Below are 18,717 nucleotides of genomic sequence, written 5' to 3'. Positions count from 1 at the left end.
CTAATACCCATTTTGTACTCTAATACCTATTTTTTTTTACTTAACAATTGCACTGTTGGTTAGGGCCTGTAAGTAAGCACTTCCCTGTAAGGTCTACCTACACCTGTTGCATTCGGCGCACATGACAAATAAACTTTGATTTGATTTGTGAGAGATGGACATGGTAAACAGAGCCCATGCTGTCTTGCCTTGTATTTCTGCCCTTGCTGAAAGCCCAGTTGTTTGCACCTGGCATGGTTGAAAAGGGCACATTCTGCTGCTTTGCCATGAATGATGCCTTCACACACAACACACACCGCTCCCAATGAGAAAGAAACCAACAAAGGCCATATCTCAGCATAGGGATACAGGGTACTCCATAGAACCAGCCTTCTGCATAATTATCAATGCCTTACCATTTAAAATCATTCTGTTGACTTCACTTTGCAATCTCATTTTACATTGGTGCTTGAGAGCTCAGTCAGCCTGTGGTGTCACTCTAGTCTAGGGATGGGCAACTGGCGGCCCATGGCCCCGCCCCCTTTAGTAGGGAGCGCGGACCAATCTAAAACCATTTTTATTTTTGGTTACTTACTGTTGAGTGTTAAAATAACATTACACAACGTGGAATTTCGAATTTGGTTGTGCACCAGCAGTCACTCAACTGGCTGATGTGAACAAAAATGCTTCAGATTAGTAAGTTAGTTCACCAGCCAGCTATCTAAACTTGTAGTAAGCATGGTCCAATTACTGACTGGTATGGGGCCCACTGATCATCAGCTATCATTTCAAATTCAGCAAACATTTGCCTACACCCTACAGTATGTGTAGAACTGCATGAAATAAGTTATACAGTTGCAAAATCTTCTCTCCGCCCCATGGAACAATCTGTAGATTTGCAGCGAACTTGCTTTAAAACTGCAATATTTTCTCTACACCGCATGGCAAAATGTGTAGAATTGCAGGAAATTGCAAGTACATGTTTTTCTCTTCTCTGTTTTGCTCACACGGTGGGGGTATGGATGAGGGTACGCAGACCCACGAGCCACTGCAGTCCCTCATGATGAGTTCCGTTTTTTTGTGGCCCTCGCCCCCCCATCAAAGTTGCCAATCCCTGCTCTAGTCAATCACGCTTTCTTGTCTCCTGGAGAAAATATGTTCCAAGGTGCCCTTTGGGTCTGGACAATCAGAGAAACCACAGGACTTTCTCATTTGTATAAGTACAGCTCAGCTCACATTCACAAAGAACAAAAATCACATAGCTAGGCTACAGTACTTATCTCCACTCTCAGGTAGGGCTGTTGCGGTCATGAAATTCGGCCAGCCGGTGATTGTCAAGCAAATAACTTCCGGTCTCACAGTAATTGACCGTAATCAACATAAACACGTAGCTTCCACTCATAGCCTACAAGCCACTGATGCAGACCTTTGAAACATCTACATTTGAAAAAGTCTAATAAATCCATGTAATATAGGCTACACCATCACAATAAATTCATCATTTATTTTAGACAGGTCAAAACAGGAAATGAAGAAAATGTAGACTATTTCAGAAGAACAGAATAGCATACTATGAGTTGTCCTTACTGTATGTTAGGCCCTGATCTGGCTATGCCATATGGCTGTGGGCTACACTAGTTAATTTAGTAGACAGGATTTGCTTAAAATTCTGTGGCATTATTTTATAGTATGAAGAATACAACTGAACATAGCTGAATAAAATAAAAAATAATATTTTCTCCAAACGATTTGAGGTAGTGGGCACATGCAGCTATTCTGTGTTGAGCGGTTAACAAAGAAACAGGTCCTCCTATATGCTTTATTTACAGCTATTTATGTAACTTTAGTTGTGATACAAATGTTGGGCTATATGTTTTGATGCGACTCTAATGATGGTTTGAAAAAAGTTGCATGAAAGGCATGAGCTCTGCTTTGTTTTTTAGGCAGTCTGCACACACTTCATCAGTCTCTCATTCCCAATTTGACAAGCACTTGATAATGCCTAGAATTTCCCGGCTACATCCCCTTTGTGTGGTCATAATGCCCCCTAAAAAAATCCATGCATTTTGCAGCCAGTGGCTGTTGTGCCCTTGGGCTGAATATAATAATGATAATTCCCTTCTCCCGGCTGCGTGCTGAAGCACCTCTCGCTCACATGGCTCTCCGAAGCACCTCTCACTCACATGGGTCTCTGTGGTCTTTCTCACAGGCTACAAGTGAAGACAGACACATCGGGAATGCAACTGCATGCGTCCTTATCCAATTCCGAGGCGCATATTGAAGATATTGGAAGAACTGTCCACATTTACTTTTCGTCACACAACAAGATGAGTAGGCCTAACGAACAGCAAAAGCAGTAGCCTCTGTCAGTATACTATCCCCCATAGTACAAAAGTTGACCTATTGTATACGCGATGCGTATGTATGCCAGTTAGGCTCTACACCCCTTGTAAAGCGGATTAATGTGCTTCATTTTAAGAAGTTATTTGGCCACTTTAGTTGTGATGCAAACTATACCAAAACATATAGGCCTATGGGCTAGGCTACATGAGGTGTGTGACTAGGATTATAAAAAGACGCAAAAAAGTATGCCCTGTTTCTTGCCTTACGCTGGACATCACTCACAAGTGATATTATCATTCACAAGTGATATTATCATTCACAAGTGATAGGCTACTATTGTCACCCATCACACTATTCTTGATTTAATCTTGTCTTTACATATACTAATTAATATAGGTGTGAAATTAGTTTTGATTTAGAATGAATCATTATCATGCACCTGTCTCGAAACAGGGGCAGTGGGAAAATGTAATCTATCAACTTGAATGGACAACGCTTTTCCCGTGGTTCATTTTCATGCCAGCCAGGTAGGAAATACTGCTGTTGAAAAGAGAAGCAATGTGCTTATTATTAGGAAAGTTGAGAAATAAATATAGTAGGCCTAGCCTATAGAAAGCTGGTGGGATCCTCCTCTTTTTAATAGAGGCCATCACTCTGTTCTCACGCAATTGCATAGCCTATAGAAATGTTGTGCAACATGAGCTCATGGGCTCTCATGAAATGTTTGATTCGATTTTTGATTACATTTGCATTGATGTCAGAGTGATTAGAGGGATTATGAGCTGTCCTCCCCTCAGCAGCCTCCTGTGATACAAAGCCACCAGCCATCGAACGACGATCACTTTCAGCCTACAATTCAGGAGACAAGTTCAAGGCAGCTGCCAAGAGATTTAGGATATGGCTCTGTCTATTACACCCTGTCATGATGATGATGATGATGATGATGATAAGCATCCTCTTGTAGACCATGACCATGACCATGTACTGTAAATGTAATTTTCCTACCTACCACATTTCAACAAAATACCTGAGCCGTCTGTCTATTCAGATACCTGAACCCTTTTGGTATTCCAAAGCATGAGAAGACAAAAGGCATTATCATAGTCAAACATCCCCTCCTCCGTAAATTGGGTCATAAAAGAGCATCTGTGAATTCTGTGAGCGGCGTCGCCAGGGCTCTTTTACACACGCTGCCTTATTCATGTGACACAACTCCGACGCAACAAAGCGCAAGTGACAGCGAGGAAGTGAAAGGGGACTCAAAGCGACACTTCTTAGCGCCTCTCCGGTCTTCCTCCGGTCTTTCGGCGGTCTTCCTCTGTCACCTGCATTTTGATATCCCTCCTTCAGGAGCATCCTTCTCTCCTCGATATCCGGGAGCGCCTTGCAACCAGCCCTGAGGCGCCACTGACAAGATAAGGCTCATCGATCGTTACCCCATCGATCAGCAGCCTAGGCTCCTCTCTGTTCTTCTCTCTTCTCTGGCCCTCACACTGCCTGTCAGTCAGGATTCATGAGGGCTGCCTATCGATGAGCTGGGACTGATACTGACACACAGACAGGTCCTGAGCTTTGATGGACAAGAGAGACAGACTAACTGATTGACAGACTGGCAGACTGGCAGACTGGCAGACTAACTGACTGACTGACAGACAGTCTGGCAAACTGGCTGACTAACTGACTGGCAGACTAACTGATTGACATACAGACTAACTGATTGACATACAGACTAACTGATTGACATACAGACTAACTGATTGACAGACTGGCAGACTGGCAGACTGACAGACTGGCAGACTAACTGACTGACTGACAGACAGTCTGGCAAACTGGCTGACTAACTGACTGGCAGACTAACTGATTGACATACAGACTAACTGATTGACAGACTGGCAGACTGGCAGACTGACAGACTGGCAGACTGGCAGACTAACTGACTGACTGACAGACAGTCTGGCAAACTGGCTGACTGACTGGCAGACTAACTGATTGACATACAGACTAACTGACTGAATGACTGAATAACTGAGTTACTGAATGACTGACTGACTGACTGACGGCCGGCAGTCACTATCAAAGTGTATAAAGTTTATAGCAACAATACCCACTGAATACAAGCAGAACAGAACAACAACAATTCAAGGTTTTACAGGTTGGCATTCACCATTATCTCCACTGATCACTTCAGAGTCATATCAAGGCAGCTGCCTTGATTATGTACAAGCCTAAAAACATTGTAGAATGTCTAAATGTGGAGCTCTAATACCTTTTTTTTAAACTCTAATACCTATTTTGTACTCTAATACCTATTTTATTCTCTAATACCTATTTTGTACTCTAATACCTATTTTGTACTCTAATACCTATTTTGTACTCTAATACCTATTTTGTACTCTAATACCTATTTTGTACTCTAATACCTATTTTATTCTCTAATACCTATTTTGTACTCTAATACCTATTTTTTTCTCTAATACCTATTTTGTACTCTAATACCTATTTTTTTACTTAACAATTGCACTGTTGGTTAGGGCCTGTAAGTAAGGACTTCCCTGTAAGGTAAACTTTGATTTGATTTGTGAGAGATGGACATGGTAAACAGAGCCCATGCTGTCTTGCCTTGTATTTCTGCCCTTGCTGAAAGCCCAGTTGTTTGCACCTGGCATGGTTGAAAAGGGCACATTCTGCTGCTTTGCCATGAATGATGCCTTCATACACAACACACACAACACACACCGCTCCCAATGAGAAAGAAACCAACAAAGGCCATATCTCAGCATAGGGATACAGGGTACTCCATAGAACCAGCCTTCTGCATAATTATCAATGCCTTACCATTTAAAATCATTCTGTTGACTTCACTTTGCAATCTCACTTTGATTGGGCATCACAGAGGTATACAGGTTTTCACAATGGCGCTTAAGAGCTCAATCAGTGGTGTCACTCATGTCAATCACACTTTCTTTGCTCCAGGAGAAAATATGCTCCAAGGTGCCCTTTGGGTCTGGACAATCAGAGAAACCACAGGAGTTCCTAATTTTCATAAGTACAGCTCAGCTCCCATTCACAGGGAACACAAATCACATAGCTCGGCTGCAGGGGGTGCGAAGGGGGGTGCTGTGGGATTATTTAAGATGAAGAGGATTTCAGATGTTTTCGGAAGATGGGGAGTGACTCTGCTGTCCTAGCTTCAGGGTGATACTGGTTCCACCCCTGAGGTGCCAGGACAGAGAAAAGCTTCGACTGGGCTGAGAGGGAGGGCCAAGAGGCCAAAGGTGGCAGAACAGAGTGCTCTTGGGGTGTAGGGTTTGAGCATATCCTGAAGGTAGGGAGGGGCACTTCCTCTTGCTGTTCCGTAGGTAAGCACTATGGTCTTGTAGTGGATGCGAGCTTAGACTGGAAGCCAGTGGAGTATGCGGAGGAGCGGGGTGACATGAGAGAACTTGGGACGGTTGATCACCAGACGTGCTGCAGCGTTCTCGGATAAGTTGCAGTGGTTTGATGGCACAAGCAGGGAGCCATAGTCAAACATCCCCTCCTCTGTAAATTGGGTCATAAAAGAGCATCTGTGAATTCTGTGAGCGGCGTCGCCAGGGCTCTTTTACACACGCTGCCTTATTCATGTGACACAACTCCGACGCAACAAAGCGCAAGTGACAGCGTGGAAGTGAAAGACTCAAAGCCATACTTCTCAGGGCTCCTTCAGTCTCCCTCCAGTCTTCCTCCAGTCTCCCTCCAGTCTCCCTCCAGTCTCCCTCCAGTCTCCCTCCAGTCTCCCTCCAGTCTCCCTCCAGTCTTCCTCCAGTCTCCCTCCAGTCTCCCTCCAGTCTTCCTCCAGTATCCCTCCAGTCTCCCTCCAGACTTCCCCCAGTCTCCCTCCAGACTTCCCCCAGTCTCCCTCCAGTCTTCCCCCAGTCTCCCTCCAGTCTTCCTCCAGTCTTCCTCCAGTCTTCCTCCAGTCTTCCTCCAGTCTTCCTCCAGTCTCCCTCCAGACTTCCTCCAGTCTTCCTCCAGTCTTCCTCCAGTCTTCCTCCAGACTTCCTCCAGTCTCCCTCCAGTCTCCCTCCAGTCTTCCTCCAGTCTCCCTCCAGTCTCCCTCCAGTCTTCCTCCAGTATCCCTCCAGTCTTCCTCCAGTCTCCCTCCAGTCTCCCTCCAGTCTTTCTCTGTCAACTGTATTTTGATATTCCTCCTTCAGGAGCATTCGTCTCTCTCTCCTACTCTACTGCTTTGTGTTCCCTCTCTACTCTCCCATCACACCAAGTTCAGTACTTTGATGCATTTGGCAGTGATGAATGCCTCCGAGTAGGGGTTTCGGGCATATTGAGGATGTGTGTGTACTGAGGGGACAGGTGTGTGTTAGGGCTGCATGATATGGGCCAGAAAAATCGAATTGTGATGGTCTATTTATCAAATATTGCGATTGCGATTTCACTTGCGATATAGATCAAAACACTTGGATGAACTGTTGGATTCATAGAGGTAGAATGTTTTCCATTAAGAACCAAAGTGTAAAGCAGCATCGTTCCTGTTCGGAAACAATCTGTTGACTGCATTTGACCTAACAGAACAGCGTGCAAACTTCTAGTGAATCTAACAGCGGGGAGGAGGAACTGTGCTGCTTGATTGGCAGGGGGCGGGGCTTGGTGTGTGTGGGAAGCAGCTGCAACGAAAGAGAGGAAGAGAGACGACAGAGTAAACTATAAAAATGGACTTTACACACGGCTAAGTGGCGTTTCAAAATAAAGCGAAATCTCTTGCCATATGAACATTGCACATGTTAATATCGCCCTATTTGGTGTGTGTGTGTCCTTGAGCGTGCGTGTGTTTCGAGAGGAGGACAAAAAGGGCAGAATTAGAATCCCATTTCCCATCTTGTCAGGCGAAATCTGTGCGAGTGACTGTCAATGTGAGAGAGGGAATTTGTGTGGAGGTTATCAGCGGTGGCAGGTGAGTGTGCTTCAGACAGGGATATTGTCTTTGTGGAGGGTGCCCCCTACCACCTGACCCCCCCCCCCACATCCCTCTTCCAGTGTTTAACCTTATCCATCAGGCCATTGAGTGATCCACACGGCAGCTGCAGCTCACTCAGGATCACTATGGGCATTCTCTGTCTTGTAAAGAACCAACACAGGCCCACAGCAGGTGCGCTGGGGTCAAACACAAATGTACGCGTGTCCACTGTCCATGTATTTATAAAGCAAGTGAGTCTCCCACAATCTCGGCCCTACAGCACGATTTCCACCATGGGCTGTGGATGGGTGGACACTGAAACGGGTGGATGGAATGGTTCAAATCATTGGAGTGAAAATGGTGGATCCAAATCCCATCCATAGTATTGATCAGAGAGGGAGAGCAGTCTAACTGCAGCAGCCAGCCGGAGACACCAACAGGACAGAGACAGATTGACTTAGTGGACCCTGCAGTCCCGACTCAACCCACCACACCTCCACTCCCCGCTGCTCCCCCGAAACTGAGAGAGAGAGAGAGAGAGAGAGAGAGAGAGAGAGAGAGAGAGAGAGAGAGAGAGAGAGAGAGAGAGAGAGAGAGAGAGAGAGAGAGAGAGAGAGAGAGAGAGAGACAGAGACAGAGACAGAGAGAGAGAGAGAGACAGAGAGAGAGAGAGAGAGAGAGAGAGAGAGAGAGAGAGAGAGAGAGAGAGAGAGAGAGAGAGAGAAAATCCATTGAAGCTAATGGAATGTCTAATACCTGCTTTTAAAGGACTCGCCCTATTTACCCAATCTGGACAGTGAAGATGAAGTGTGTTTTCCATCAGCTACAATAAAACGGGGGAGCTGAACATAATTAGGGCCATTTAAGACTGGGAGCACGATGGTCCAACCGCCAGACACTCACACTGATCTTATTATCTTATGAAGATAAACGAGCTGGCCGCTGTAATAGGCAAATTAATTATTGCATGGCTTCTAAATCGCACTCTGCTCCAATTCCCTTTTTGCAGGACGTCTTTTGTTTGCATTATTATGGAGTACAAGAAGCTGAGCGTGGACGAAGATAAGCCAGATAGCTCCTTCAGGAGAAGGTGTGTGTGGGCATGTGTGCACTGTACGTGTGCGCCTTCTTCTTGTGAGTGATTATTGACCTTATCATAATTGACCTAATGATAAATACCAATGGACATTCACGTATCTTTTAAAGTACTTTTGAACATGAGCAGGGCCTTGAAAATGGTACGAGACATTCCTTTTGGCTCGTAGTAACAGTAATCAGAAAATGGCATCCATCTTCTTCCAATTTGGAATCATATATAATCCCACTTCATTTCCAGCGTAAATTATTTCCCTTCCAATCGGTTTAGTAGACTGACATTGGTATTGCGTCATCTGTTTGATCTGTGTGTGGTGAATGACAGAATGAGGTGAGCCTTATCCCGGCCTCAGCCTCTCCTGGGTGATGATGCTGTGTGTTGTCAGAGCGGTCCTAATGTCCTAATGAACCCTAATTAACCTTCATTAGCCAAGCAGTGATCCACAACGCCTGTGTTGCTGTGTTGCTGGCACCTTCCTCTCTCCCCTGCGTCTAGCGCTGTTTATAATCATCGCATTAATGAGGTGGCTAATTTATATGCCATAGCTCACCTAATCACAGACACAGACAGCCCTGTCTCCTCTCCTTCTATACACCCCTTCACTCAATCTTCTTTGCACCTCAAGTGGACCTCCAGCAGCAGGGATGGGAGGGAGGGCTGCCCTCCTAAAACCAAAGTCACTCCCCCCTGCCCTCACCTCTCTCTCTCAAACACACACACACACAAACACCTATGCAAGGACGTGCACCAAACACACACGCGTCCCTACTCTCCTTTATTCCTCCCTCCCTCCCTCCCTCGCTCCCTCGCTCCCTCCCTCTCTCTCTCTCCCTCCCTCTCTCTCCCTCCCTCCCTCCCTCCCTCCCTCCCTCTCCCTCCCTCGCTCTCTCTCTCTCTCCTCTCTCCCTCCCTCCCTCTCTCTCCCTCCCTCCCTCTCTCTCCCTCCCCTCCCTCACTCTCTCCCTCCCCCTCCTCTCTCTCTCTCCTCTCTCTCTCCCTCCCTCCCTCCTCTCCCTCACTCTCTCCCTCACTCTCTCCCCTCTCTCCCTCCCTCCCTCGCTCTCTCTCCCTCCCCCCTCGCTCTCTCTCCTCCCTCCCTCGCTCTCTCTCCCTCCCTCCCTCCCTCCCTCGCTCTCTCCCTCCCTCGCTCTCTCTCTCTCTCTCTCTCTCCTCCCTCCCTCCCTCCCTCCCTCCCTCCCTCCCTCCCTCCCTCCCTCCCTCTCTCCCTCCCTCCCCTCTCTCTCCCTCCCTCCCTCCCTCCCTCCCTCCCTCCCTCCCTCCCTCCCTCCCTCGCTCCCTCTTTGACGTTTGTGAAGGATGGCCAAGGCCAAATGAGAAGACCGAGGGAGAATCAATCCAGCCGCACATGCTTCTAATTAATTAATAATCAGTTGCAGTCTCTCTCGCTCATCTCCACTGTGGACAAGCATGACCCAGAAAAGGACACGCAGCAGCCAAATGATGGATGACGACAGCTCATTCACATTGCCTGTCCCCCTCCCTCCACCCTCTTCCCTCCAACTCATACTGTTGTATTCACCACAACCCCCAGAAATAGACTAGAATACCATCCATGAACCACTATCTAGCTTCACTATTCCCTTTATTTTCACACACACACACACACACACACACACACACACACACACACACACACACACACACACACACACACACACACACACACACACACACACACACACACACACACACACACACACACACACACACACACACACACACACACACACACACACACACACACTAGAGGTCGACTGATTAATCGGAATGGCCGATTAATTAGGGCCGATTTCAAGTTTTCACAACAATCGGAAATCGGTATTTTTGAGTGCCGATTTAAAAAAAATATATTATACCTTTATTTAACTAGGCAAGTCAGTTAAGAACACATTCTTAATTTCATCTTATATCTTATATCTTTTTATCTTATAAAAAACAATAAATCATAATCACTAGTTAACTACACATGGTTGATGATACTGCGTTGCATATAATCTGACTGAGCATACAAGTATCTAAGTATCTGACTGAGCGGTGGTAGGCAGAAGCAGGCGCGTAAACATTCATTCAAAAAGTACTTTCGTGCGTTTTGCCAGCAGCTCTTCATTGTGCGTCAAGCATTGCGCTGTTTATGACTTCAAGCCTATCAACTCCCGAGATGAGGCTGGTGTAACCGAAGTGAAATAGTTAGCGCGAGCTAATTGTTGTTGTGTTGCTGGTTCGAGCCCTGGGAGGAGCGAGGAGAGGGACGGAAGCTATACTGTTACACTGTCAATACTAAAGTGCCTATAAGAACATCCAATAGTCAAATATTAATGAAATACAAATGGTATAGAGGGAAATAGTCCTATAACTCCTATAATAACCACAACCTAAAACTTCTTACCTGGGAATATTGAAGACTCATGTTAAAAGGAGCCACCAGCTCTCATATGTTCTCATGTTCTGAGCAAGGAACTTAAACGTTAGCTTTCTTACATGGCACATATTGCACTTTTACTTTCTTCTCCAACACTTTGTTTTTGCATTATTTAAACCAAATTGAACATGTTTCATTATTTACTTGAGGATAAATGTATTTTATTGATGAATTATATTAAGTTAAAATAACTGCTCATTCAGTATTGTTGTAAATGTCTTTATTAGAAAGAAAGAAAGAAAGAAAGAAAGAAAGAAAGCAAAAAATTAATCGGTATCAGTTTTTTGGTCCTACAATAACCGGTATCGGCGTTGAAAAATCATAATCGGTCGACCTCACACACACACACACACACACACACACACACACACACACACACACACACACACACACACACACACACACACACACACACACACACACACACACACACACACACACACACAGAAATACCCGAATGAATGACAATACAACAATACAAACTGAGAGGCAATGCCCTTCTGGATTTCTGTATCTCACTGCCTAATAACATTGTTCTGCAAATTGGACCGGGTGTGGGCTGCCAAGCCGGCGGCAGCAGCGCTGCGAGGAGTTTGAAGGGGCAAATTCATTTCCGTGCCGCTGCTCTCCTGTCCCAGACACGAGGTTGTTTTCTCTCTTTATCAAACAGACCAGGCCAAGACTCCCCTGCCCCGATTCCCCCACCTCATCTCACTCACACATTCATCATCATCACCTCACATGTACGCGCGCGCGCATACACACACACGCACACACACACACACTTCTTTGCAACCCACTGCCCTCTCACTTCTCATACCAACATCTCTCCCACTCGCTCCTTCCATCGCAACACTTCTCCTTACTGTAGCTCCCTGCTTTACCCCCTACCTTCACTCCCTGGACTCCATGAAGCCACCCAGCACCTCTCTCAACACCTCGTCACTTCTCCCTTCACACCATGCCACCCCCTACCCGCCCCGCCCCACCATCACCAATCTACCCCTTTCGTCCTTCTCAATACCCCCATCTCATCCTCTCCAGGGTAGCACCCTATGCCTGCCTTTAATCCTTACCTTCCATGTGGAGGTAATTGGCATCCCTCAGTAAATATGCCCAGAACGAGCACGAGCACACACACACACACACACACACACACACACACACACACACACACACACACACACACACACACACACACACACACACACACACACACACACACACACACACACACACACACACACACACACACACACACCATCGCTCCCTCCTCCCACCTGCCATGCCACCCGGTTTTATAATTTAAGTGCTTCGGAAGCAGCTCCATGAAGAGCCATGAACACACCTGCTTTCAGAGCTGACAGTTTGAAGTTAATGCTTTCCTACATTGGGGTCCTATGCAATTAGCCATTTCTTACTGTCTCCAGGTGAGAGGTGCTACCGAGGATCATTTAGCTACTTGATTTGGAATTTTAAAGACCCCTTAAGGTAAAATCAAATAAAATCAAAAAATAAATATAGACGTTTCTGTGAGATGACTGATTCATGGTCTGACAAACACCGCTCTAGCTCTGCCAACTTTCACCGCAGATGTGTAAGGGTGACATCGGCGTATGTGGTGGATTACAGATATCTCTATCTTAAACTGGCAGATTTTGATGGGGATGTTCTGATTATGCGTGGACATCGACTCTAAGGGGTTAACTACTCCAACCTGTGGAAAACACGTCACTATCAGCCATGATAATTGTATGCAAAACCACACACACACACACTTACGTTTTGGGGACCAACAATATATTCCTATTCAAAATCAAATTTTCCCAAACTCCTAGCCCTAAATCGAACCCCTAATCCTAACTCTAATTCTTATTTTTTTGTTTGTAATTTTACCCCCTTTTTCTTCCCAATTTGGTGACATCCAATTACGATCTTGTCTCATCGCTGCAACTCTCCAACGGGCTCGGGAGGCAAAGGTCAAGTCATGCGTCCTCTAAAACATGACCCGCCAAACCGTGCTTCTTAACACCCGCCCGCTTAACACGGAAGCCAGCTGCACGACCGTGGTCAGCCTGCAGGCCCCCGGCCCGCCACAAGGATTCGCTAGAGTGCGATGAGCCAACTAAAGCCCCTCCGGCCAAACCTTCCCCTAACCCGGACGACGCTGGGCCAATTCTGAGCAGCCCTATGGGACTCTCGGTCCAACCCCAGGCTGTAGTGATGCAGCAACACTGTGATGCGCCACTCGAGAGGCCCTAACCCATAAGACTAAAATAGCTTTTTTACAAGTGAGGACCGGCAAAATGTACTCACTTCTCTGAGTTGGTTTAATATTCTTATGAGGGCTTTTGGTCCTGACAAGTGTAGTAAAAATTACACACACACACACACACATACACAGGGCTTTAGCACTCTCAGGTGGGTGCTACTTGAAGTCCTGGCATTTCATCTCCCAGTGTTCCTAATGAACCCATCCTCAGTAATAATGATCCCCTCTGTCCTTCAGAGCAGCAAGGACAGCCAGCATCGACACTCAGTCACTCTTCTGCTGCTGCTGGCCTTTCCTGGAGATTAGTAGAGCAGACAAACACACAAGGACGGATATGGAAACTAAAAGACCCATAAACGTAGCTCACACTATCACAGCCAACACAGGCAGACAGACTGCAGAGACAGTACCCCTCAATTCCTAAAGGAATGTCACCAAAGCTAAATCAATTCATACATCAACTACATTTACCACAATATCCATATTCACAATTTGTTACAAATTCATAACATGCAACATGAAAATGGCTCTTCTGGGGGAAGGAATCCAATATTTCCAGATACACTGGTCAATAGCAAACTCAACTGACTCAACCGCCCTGGGGAAATATGGTGGCATAAACAACCTTTTTATAGCCTTAAAACTTCAGCAGAAATACAGCGGACTAATCTGGACTGGAGAGGTGTGTTTAAACCTCCAAGGATTCACCTGCACTAATGCTGCCCACGCAAGAATCCGCCACTCAGAGAAACAAGTTCATTGGGATCAATCAGCTCGGAGCTCGACTCGCTCCTCCTGGGCCAGGAGGGTTAGGCGAGCAGGATCCGAGGGCGATTGCTTAAAAGATTTGTTAACTGCTAGGCGGGTTCAGGTGCGAGTTAGAATCAATATACGGTTGAGAGTCCAATGTGAGGACTTCTACAGAGTATTTCAGGTACATACTGCATCTTCTGCCTAGTTAGTACCCACTATCTAATATATTCCTGTGTTTTTTTGAATGATATAATATGTTTACATTACTAATAATACTGAGGTAAAGAAACAGCACAGCTGTTCAGAAATGATATAGTAGATGTGCTACCGGACCGTAAATGACAGAATTGTCTGTTTTCAGAATTGTACAGTACTGGTATCATTCAGATTAAGGGAATTCGTTGAGGGACTTGATTCAAGACCATGTCAATAAATATAGGGAAGGTGAGACTATTCTGCACATAGGACAATCAGTCCAATAACAGTAGCTATCCCTCAGGTTTACATGCCCAGACAGGATCCCCCTCCACCCACCTCCTATCCTAATCAATAACTGTGACAAGGGCCCATCTTCTAATGCAGAGGAAACTAGATTACCTGGATTTGTAAAAACCTGGTAATCCAATAAGCCTTATACTGAATAGAGCTGTGCCCAGTTTACCAGAAATGATATTATTCAGATGAATCTAGGAAAGTGCCTTGATGCAAACATACATTTTTCATTGGAAACTTGGTGGTGGTCCTTCAGGTGCACGTGTGTGTGTGTGTGTGTGTGTGTGTGGGGAGATGACATGTGTGAGCGCGTGCGTGCATGATCGCCCGACAGGTTGTACTCACATCGGGGTACTCTTTTACAGGGACAAAGAGCTTCTCCTGGAGCTGCACGATGGGGCCCACTGCGTCAGGGAGCTCGCTGCTCCGCTTCTCTGTGCTGCCGTTTAGCGTGTCGTTGTACATGTCCTTACGCACCCGGCTGATCTCTGGAGGAGAGGAGGAGAAACAAACACGTCAGTCGGGTGATCGTCAGAACAACACCGGTACTGGTCTACACAGAAACTACAATAAAGTGTGAGACAGATTGGTAAGGATACCACTCACGCCATAACGAATAAAGACTAACACGGGTTCATAGACCCGCTCATACAACCACATATGAGTGACAGTGAGGAAATATACAGTAGACCCTATATAGTAGTTGAAGAATCAGGACATCCCGTATGACAGGCTACCTCCACCTGGTCTACAGATGTAAGACCTTACCACACCTGTCTCCTTTAGCTACCTCCAACTGGTCTACAGATGTAAGTCCTTACCACACCGGTCTCCTTTAGCTACCTCCACCTGGTCTACAGATGTAAGTCCTTACCACACCTGTCTCCTTTAGCTACCTCCAACTGGTCTACAGATGTAAGACCTTACCACACCTGTCTCCTTTAGCTACCTCCACCTGGTCTACAGATGTAAGACCTTACCACCCCTGTCTCCTTTAGCTACCTCCAACTGGTCTACAGATGTAAGTCCTTACCACACCTGTCTCCTTTAGCTACCTCCAACTGGTCTACAGATGTAAGACCTTACCACCCCTGTCTCCTTTAGCTACCTCCAACTGGTCTACAGATGTAAGACCTTACCACACCTGTCTCCTTTAGCTACCTATTCATGAAAGCTGTCAACTGTCAAGCCTGCCAGCTGTGCCCCTATTACTGATAATGCATATATATGTAAACAATCTCACACAGACAGACACTCATTCAGACATGAGCCAAACATTACACGTACACACATACATGGAAAAGATAACTTAATCCACCACATTAATTCAGCCAACACACACACACACACACACACACACACACACACACACACACACACACACACACACACACACACACACACACACACACACACACACACACACACACACACACACACACACACACACACACACACACACACACAGGGTGGCTATGGTATGCCAACAACAGCTGAAGGCATGAAAATAACAGATATACAGACATTTGAGAAGCTTAATTCAAAGGCTACAGAGCGACAGACAACTCAGACTGGGGAGTCATGTAACCTCAGGCATAACCTCAATAAATAAGTCGAACTGCTGGGCCTGTGGGCCTCCTCTCAAACTCTCTCAGCAGCAGAAAAAAATACACCAGTAAGTCAATACTGTAGTATTGATGACAGAGAGGAGTGAGAGAGAAAGGGAAAGAGAGATGAGCAGAGAGAAATAAATCAGACGGACGGATGGACGGAGGGAGGGAGGGAGGGAGGGAGGGAGGGAGGGAGGGAGGGAGAAAATGAGATTAAATTAAAGAGAGGGAGAACGTGAGGCACGCATGCCTTGAACAAACCGTGGAGACTATATGTCATTCACATGGCCTGTGTGCACCGCAGAGGAGAAGCAGGGAGATGGAGGACCGGTAATCATGGTAAATTACTTTTAGAGACAATCGGTCCTTTTAATGAAGGGGGTTCTAACTCTCCCGTTCCGTAGTTAAACCAGCGGATGTTATCCCCGAGGAGAGAAAGGAGGGAAGAAATGGGAAGGAACGAGAGAGAGAAAGCGAGAGAGGGAGAGAGAGAAGGAAAGGAAGAGGGAGAGAAAGAAGGAAAGGGAGAAAGAAGGCGATGGAGAGATGGAGAGAGAGAAAGAGAGCGTTCTAAAAGGTGGAGAGGATCATTAAAACCACCACCTCTGTTAATATTTCATCAAATACATGAAAAATCCCCGTCCCTAGCTGCCCCGGCACACATGGGTTAATTCTATTACGGACGGATGGACGGACGGACGGACGGGGGGGGGACTCCTGATGTGATATTCTCTGGGGCAAACCAAGAAGGATGGAGAGGTGTAATTAAAATGGAGATGGCTTCCTGACATACTGCCATGCATTCATCATATACATAAAGTACACTGATACGCCCACAACATCGATGACTTAAAATTGGCTTCTTCACACGCAAGGAGGGTCCACCGAGCCCTGCAAACACACACGACCAATTTGACACACACACAGAGAGAGGTACAAATGCCTCCTCCAGTAACCTCAGCCTTGACCAGCGTGGAAGTATGGTCATTATACAGACGTCCATCATCATCACATTGATCCTGTATGTCGGGGAGCCCAGTGTGATGGCAGAGTGAGGCTGCAGCTGGTGGATGGCTTTATGGGCCTATTGTAATGGTAGGTGATTTACAGCCCCCTGTGGGATGGTCAAGGCTGGCACTGTGGGAAAAAAACATCCCTCAGAGAAAAACTTCCTTCAAGAGGAGCCAGAGGAGTAAAATAAACAAGACAAACTGTTAGCCACTCTGGATAAGGGATAAGAGCATCTGCTGAATTACTCAAATGTAAATGTGATGGAGGGGAAAAAAAACAGCTCTGAAACCCTTCTCTGCTCTACACCAGACAAAGCACTGGCTCTAGTGGTATCGACAAGCTGGCACAAGCTACTGCTGCCAAATAATGGAATCATCTGTATTTCAGTTCCCATGAATGCAGATGGAATGGCTCCAGTTGCTATTGTTGCAATAATCTACAGTAGCGCAGCATCTTCATTTTGTAATGTGTGGGAGCAACAGTAACAGCTAGGTACATAGAAGAAAGAAAGCTCATTTAGATGTGCTGTGGTGTATGGGCTATTGTCGAAACATGAGGTACATAGGGAAAGAGCATTCCAACGAAAATCAAATCCAAGGGGATTTGGGATCGAGCCTGGGGGAGTTCCAACCTGAATTATCTTAGTAAATCATCCAGCGTCGTTATACATATAGCTTAGTCTTACATGTGAAATGTCTGCTACGTACATAAATAACGATCGTGTTTTTCTCCCAAGCGTCTGGCATGCCACTTCTGCCTTTACAACACATGAGATATGTGAAGGGATTAGGGCTGAAACATGCAGAGGGGCGATATATTGAGGCCCTTTGTTGGGCGTGACGGTGGCCAATTCAGCGTTCATTTTCCCCCTCCCCGGGATGCCATACATTTCAGTTATTACTCTGAGTCGTGAACACTGCGGCTGTTTCAAGCTCGCCGATGAAATAGACAACCCCAGCTAATGCAAGAGGAAGGGAAGTGCAGGGATAAAATACTGCCAAGTTCATTTAATGCATGATTTCAGGGAAACGGTGTGATCTTATAAAATCATGCTGGGTAATTTAATTAAATTGTCAGATTAAATATTTGATCGTGTGCAGATGTTTATTGATGCTGGGAATTAAGAGGCTGACACGGGAACAAGACTCCCGCGGGTCTTGCAGGTCCCGCGGGATTCTGGTAGGAATGGGAGTCAAGTTCTAGAGTCAAGTTCTAGAGTCAAGTTCTAGAGTCAAGTTCAGGACAGGACAGGATCAACAGACCACAGGAGCAGAGTTATAAACATGATTTTTTTGGGGGTGGAAATACGTCACGTGAGGAGCATTTCATTAAAAAACAACGACTGTGTAGGCTCGGCCTAATATATTTGACTTAATAAAAATCTATTTAACGAACGTTAACCCTCCCGGGTCACTCGCTTCAGTTGTAGCCATAGGTTACCTCAGATGCCAAACTACCTCAGTAGGCTAAATGATGAAGCCTTCAATAGAGGAATTGCAACATCTTGTTGCAGCCAAAAGGACCTATCACTAACATTATCATTAGAGCCAAGGAAAGAGCAATGTTTTAGCTCAATTTGATGGAGTTGTCTTTGGCAATGAAGGAACCGAGCACATGGCTTGTAAAAAAAAAAAAAAGAAAGAAGAAGAAATGGGGCTGTTTAATCAAATAGGATACCAACCGGAGACCTGGACAAGCGGCCTAAAACGGCAGAGCTGCTCTACTCCCAACAACTTACAATCAAGCCCAATCGTTTGCGTATTTTACTAA

At 45.9% G+C, this 18,717-nt stretch overlaps 1 protein-coding gene across 6 annotated transcripts in view; it reads right to left on the bottom strand.

Annotated features, from left to right (window-relative positions):
• Positions 1-18,717, bottom strand: part of LOC118369588 (protein quaking) — a 105,533-nt gene that overhangs the window by 57,107 nt on the left and 29,709 nt on the right. For all 6 annotated transcript variants that reach the window (XM_052498440.1, XM_052498438.1, XM_052498439.1 and 3 more), the window contains one exon: positions 14,672-14,814. In XM_052498440.1, coding sequence (XP_052354400.1) covers positions 14,672-14,814 — 143 coding nt within the window. The remainder of the gene's footprint in view (positions 1-14,671; positions 14,815-18,717) is intronic.

The sequence above is a fragment of the Oncorhynchus keta genome, chromosome 36, assembly GCF_023373465.1.
Source record: "Oncorhynchus keta strain PuntledgeMale-10-30-2019 chromosome 36, Oket_V2, whole genome shotgun sequence".
Taxonomy (NCBI): Eukaryota; Metazoa; Chordata; class Actinopteri; order Salmoniformes; family Salmonidae; genus Oncorhynchus; species Oncorhynchus keta.
Note: the sequence above shows the minus strand (reverse complement) of the source record. Positions and strands in the feature narration are given on the sequence as shown.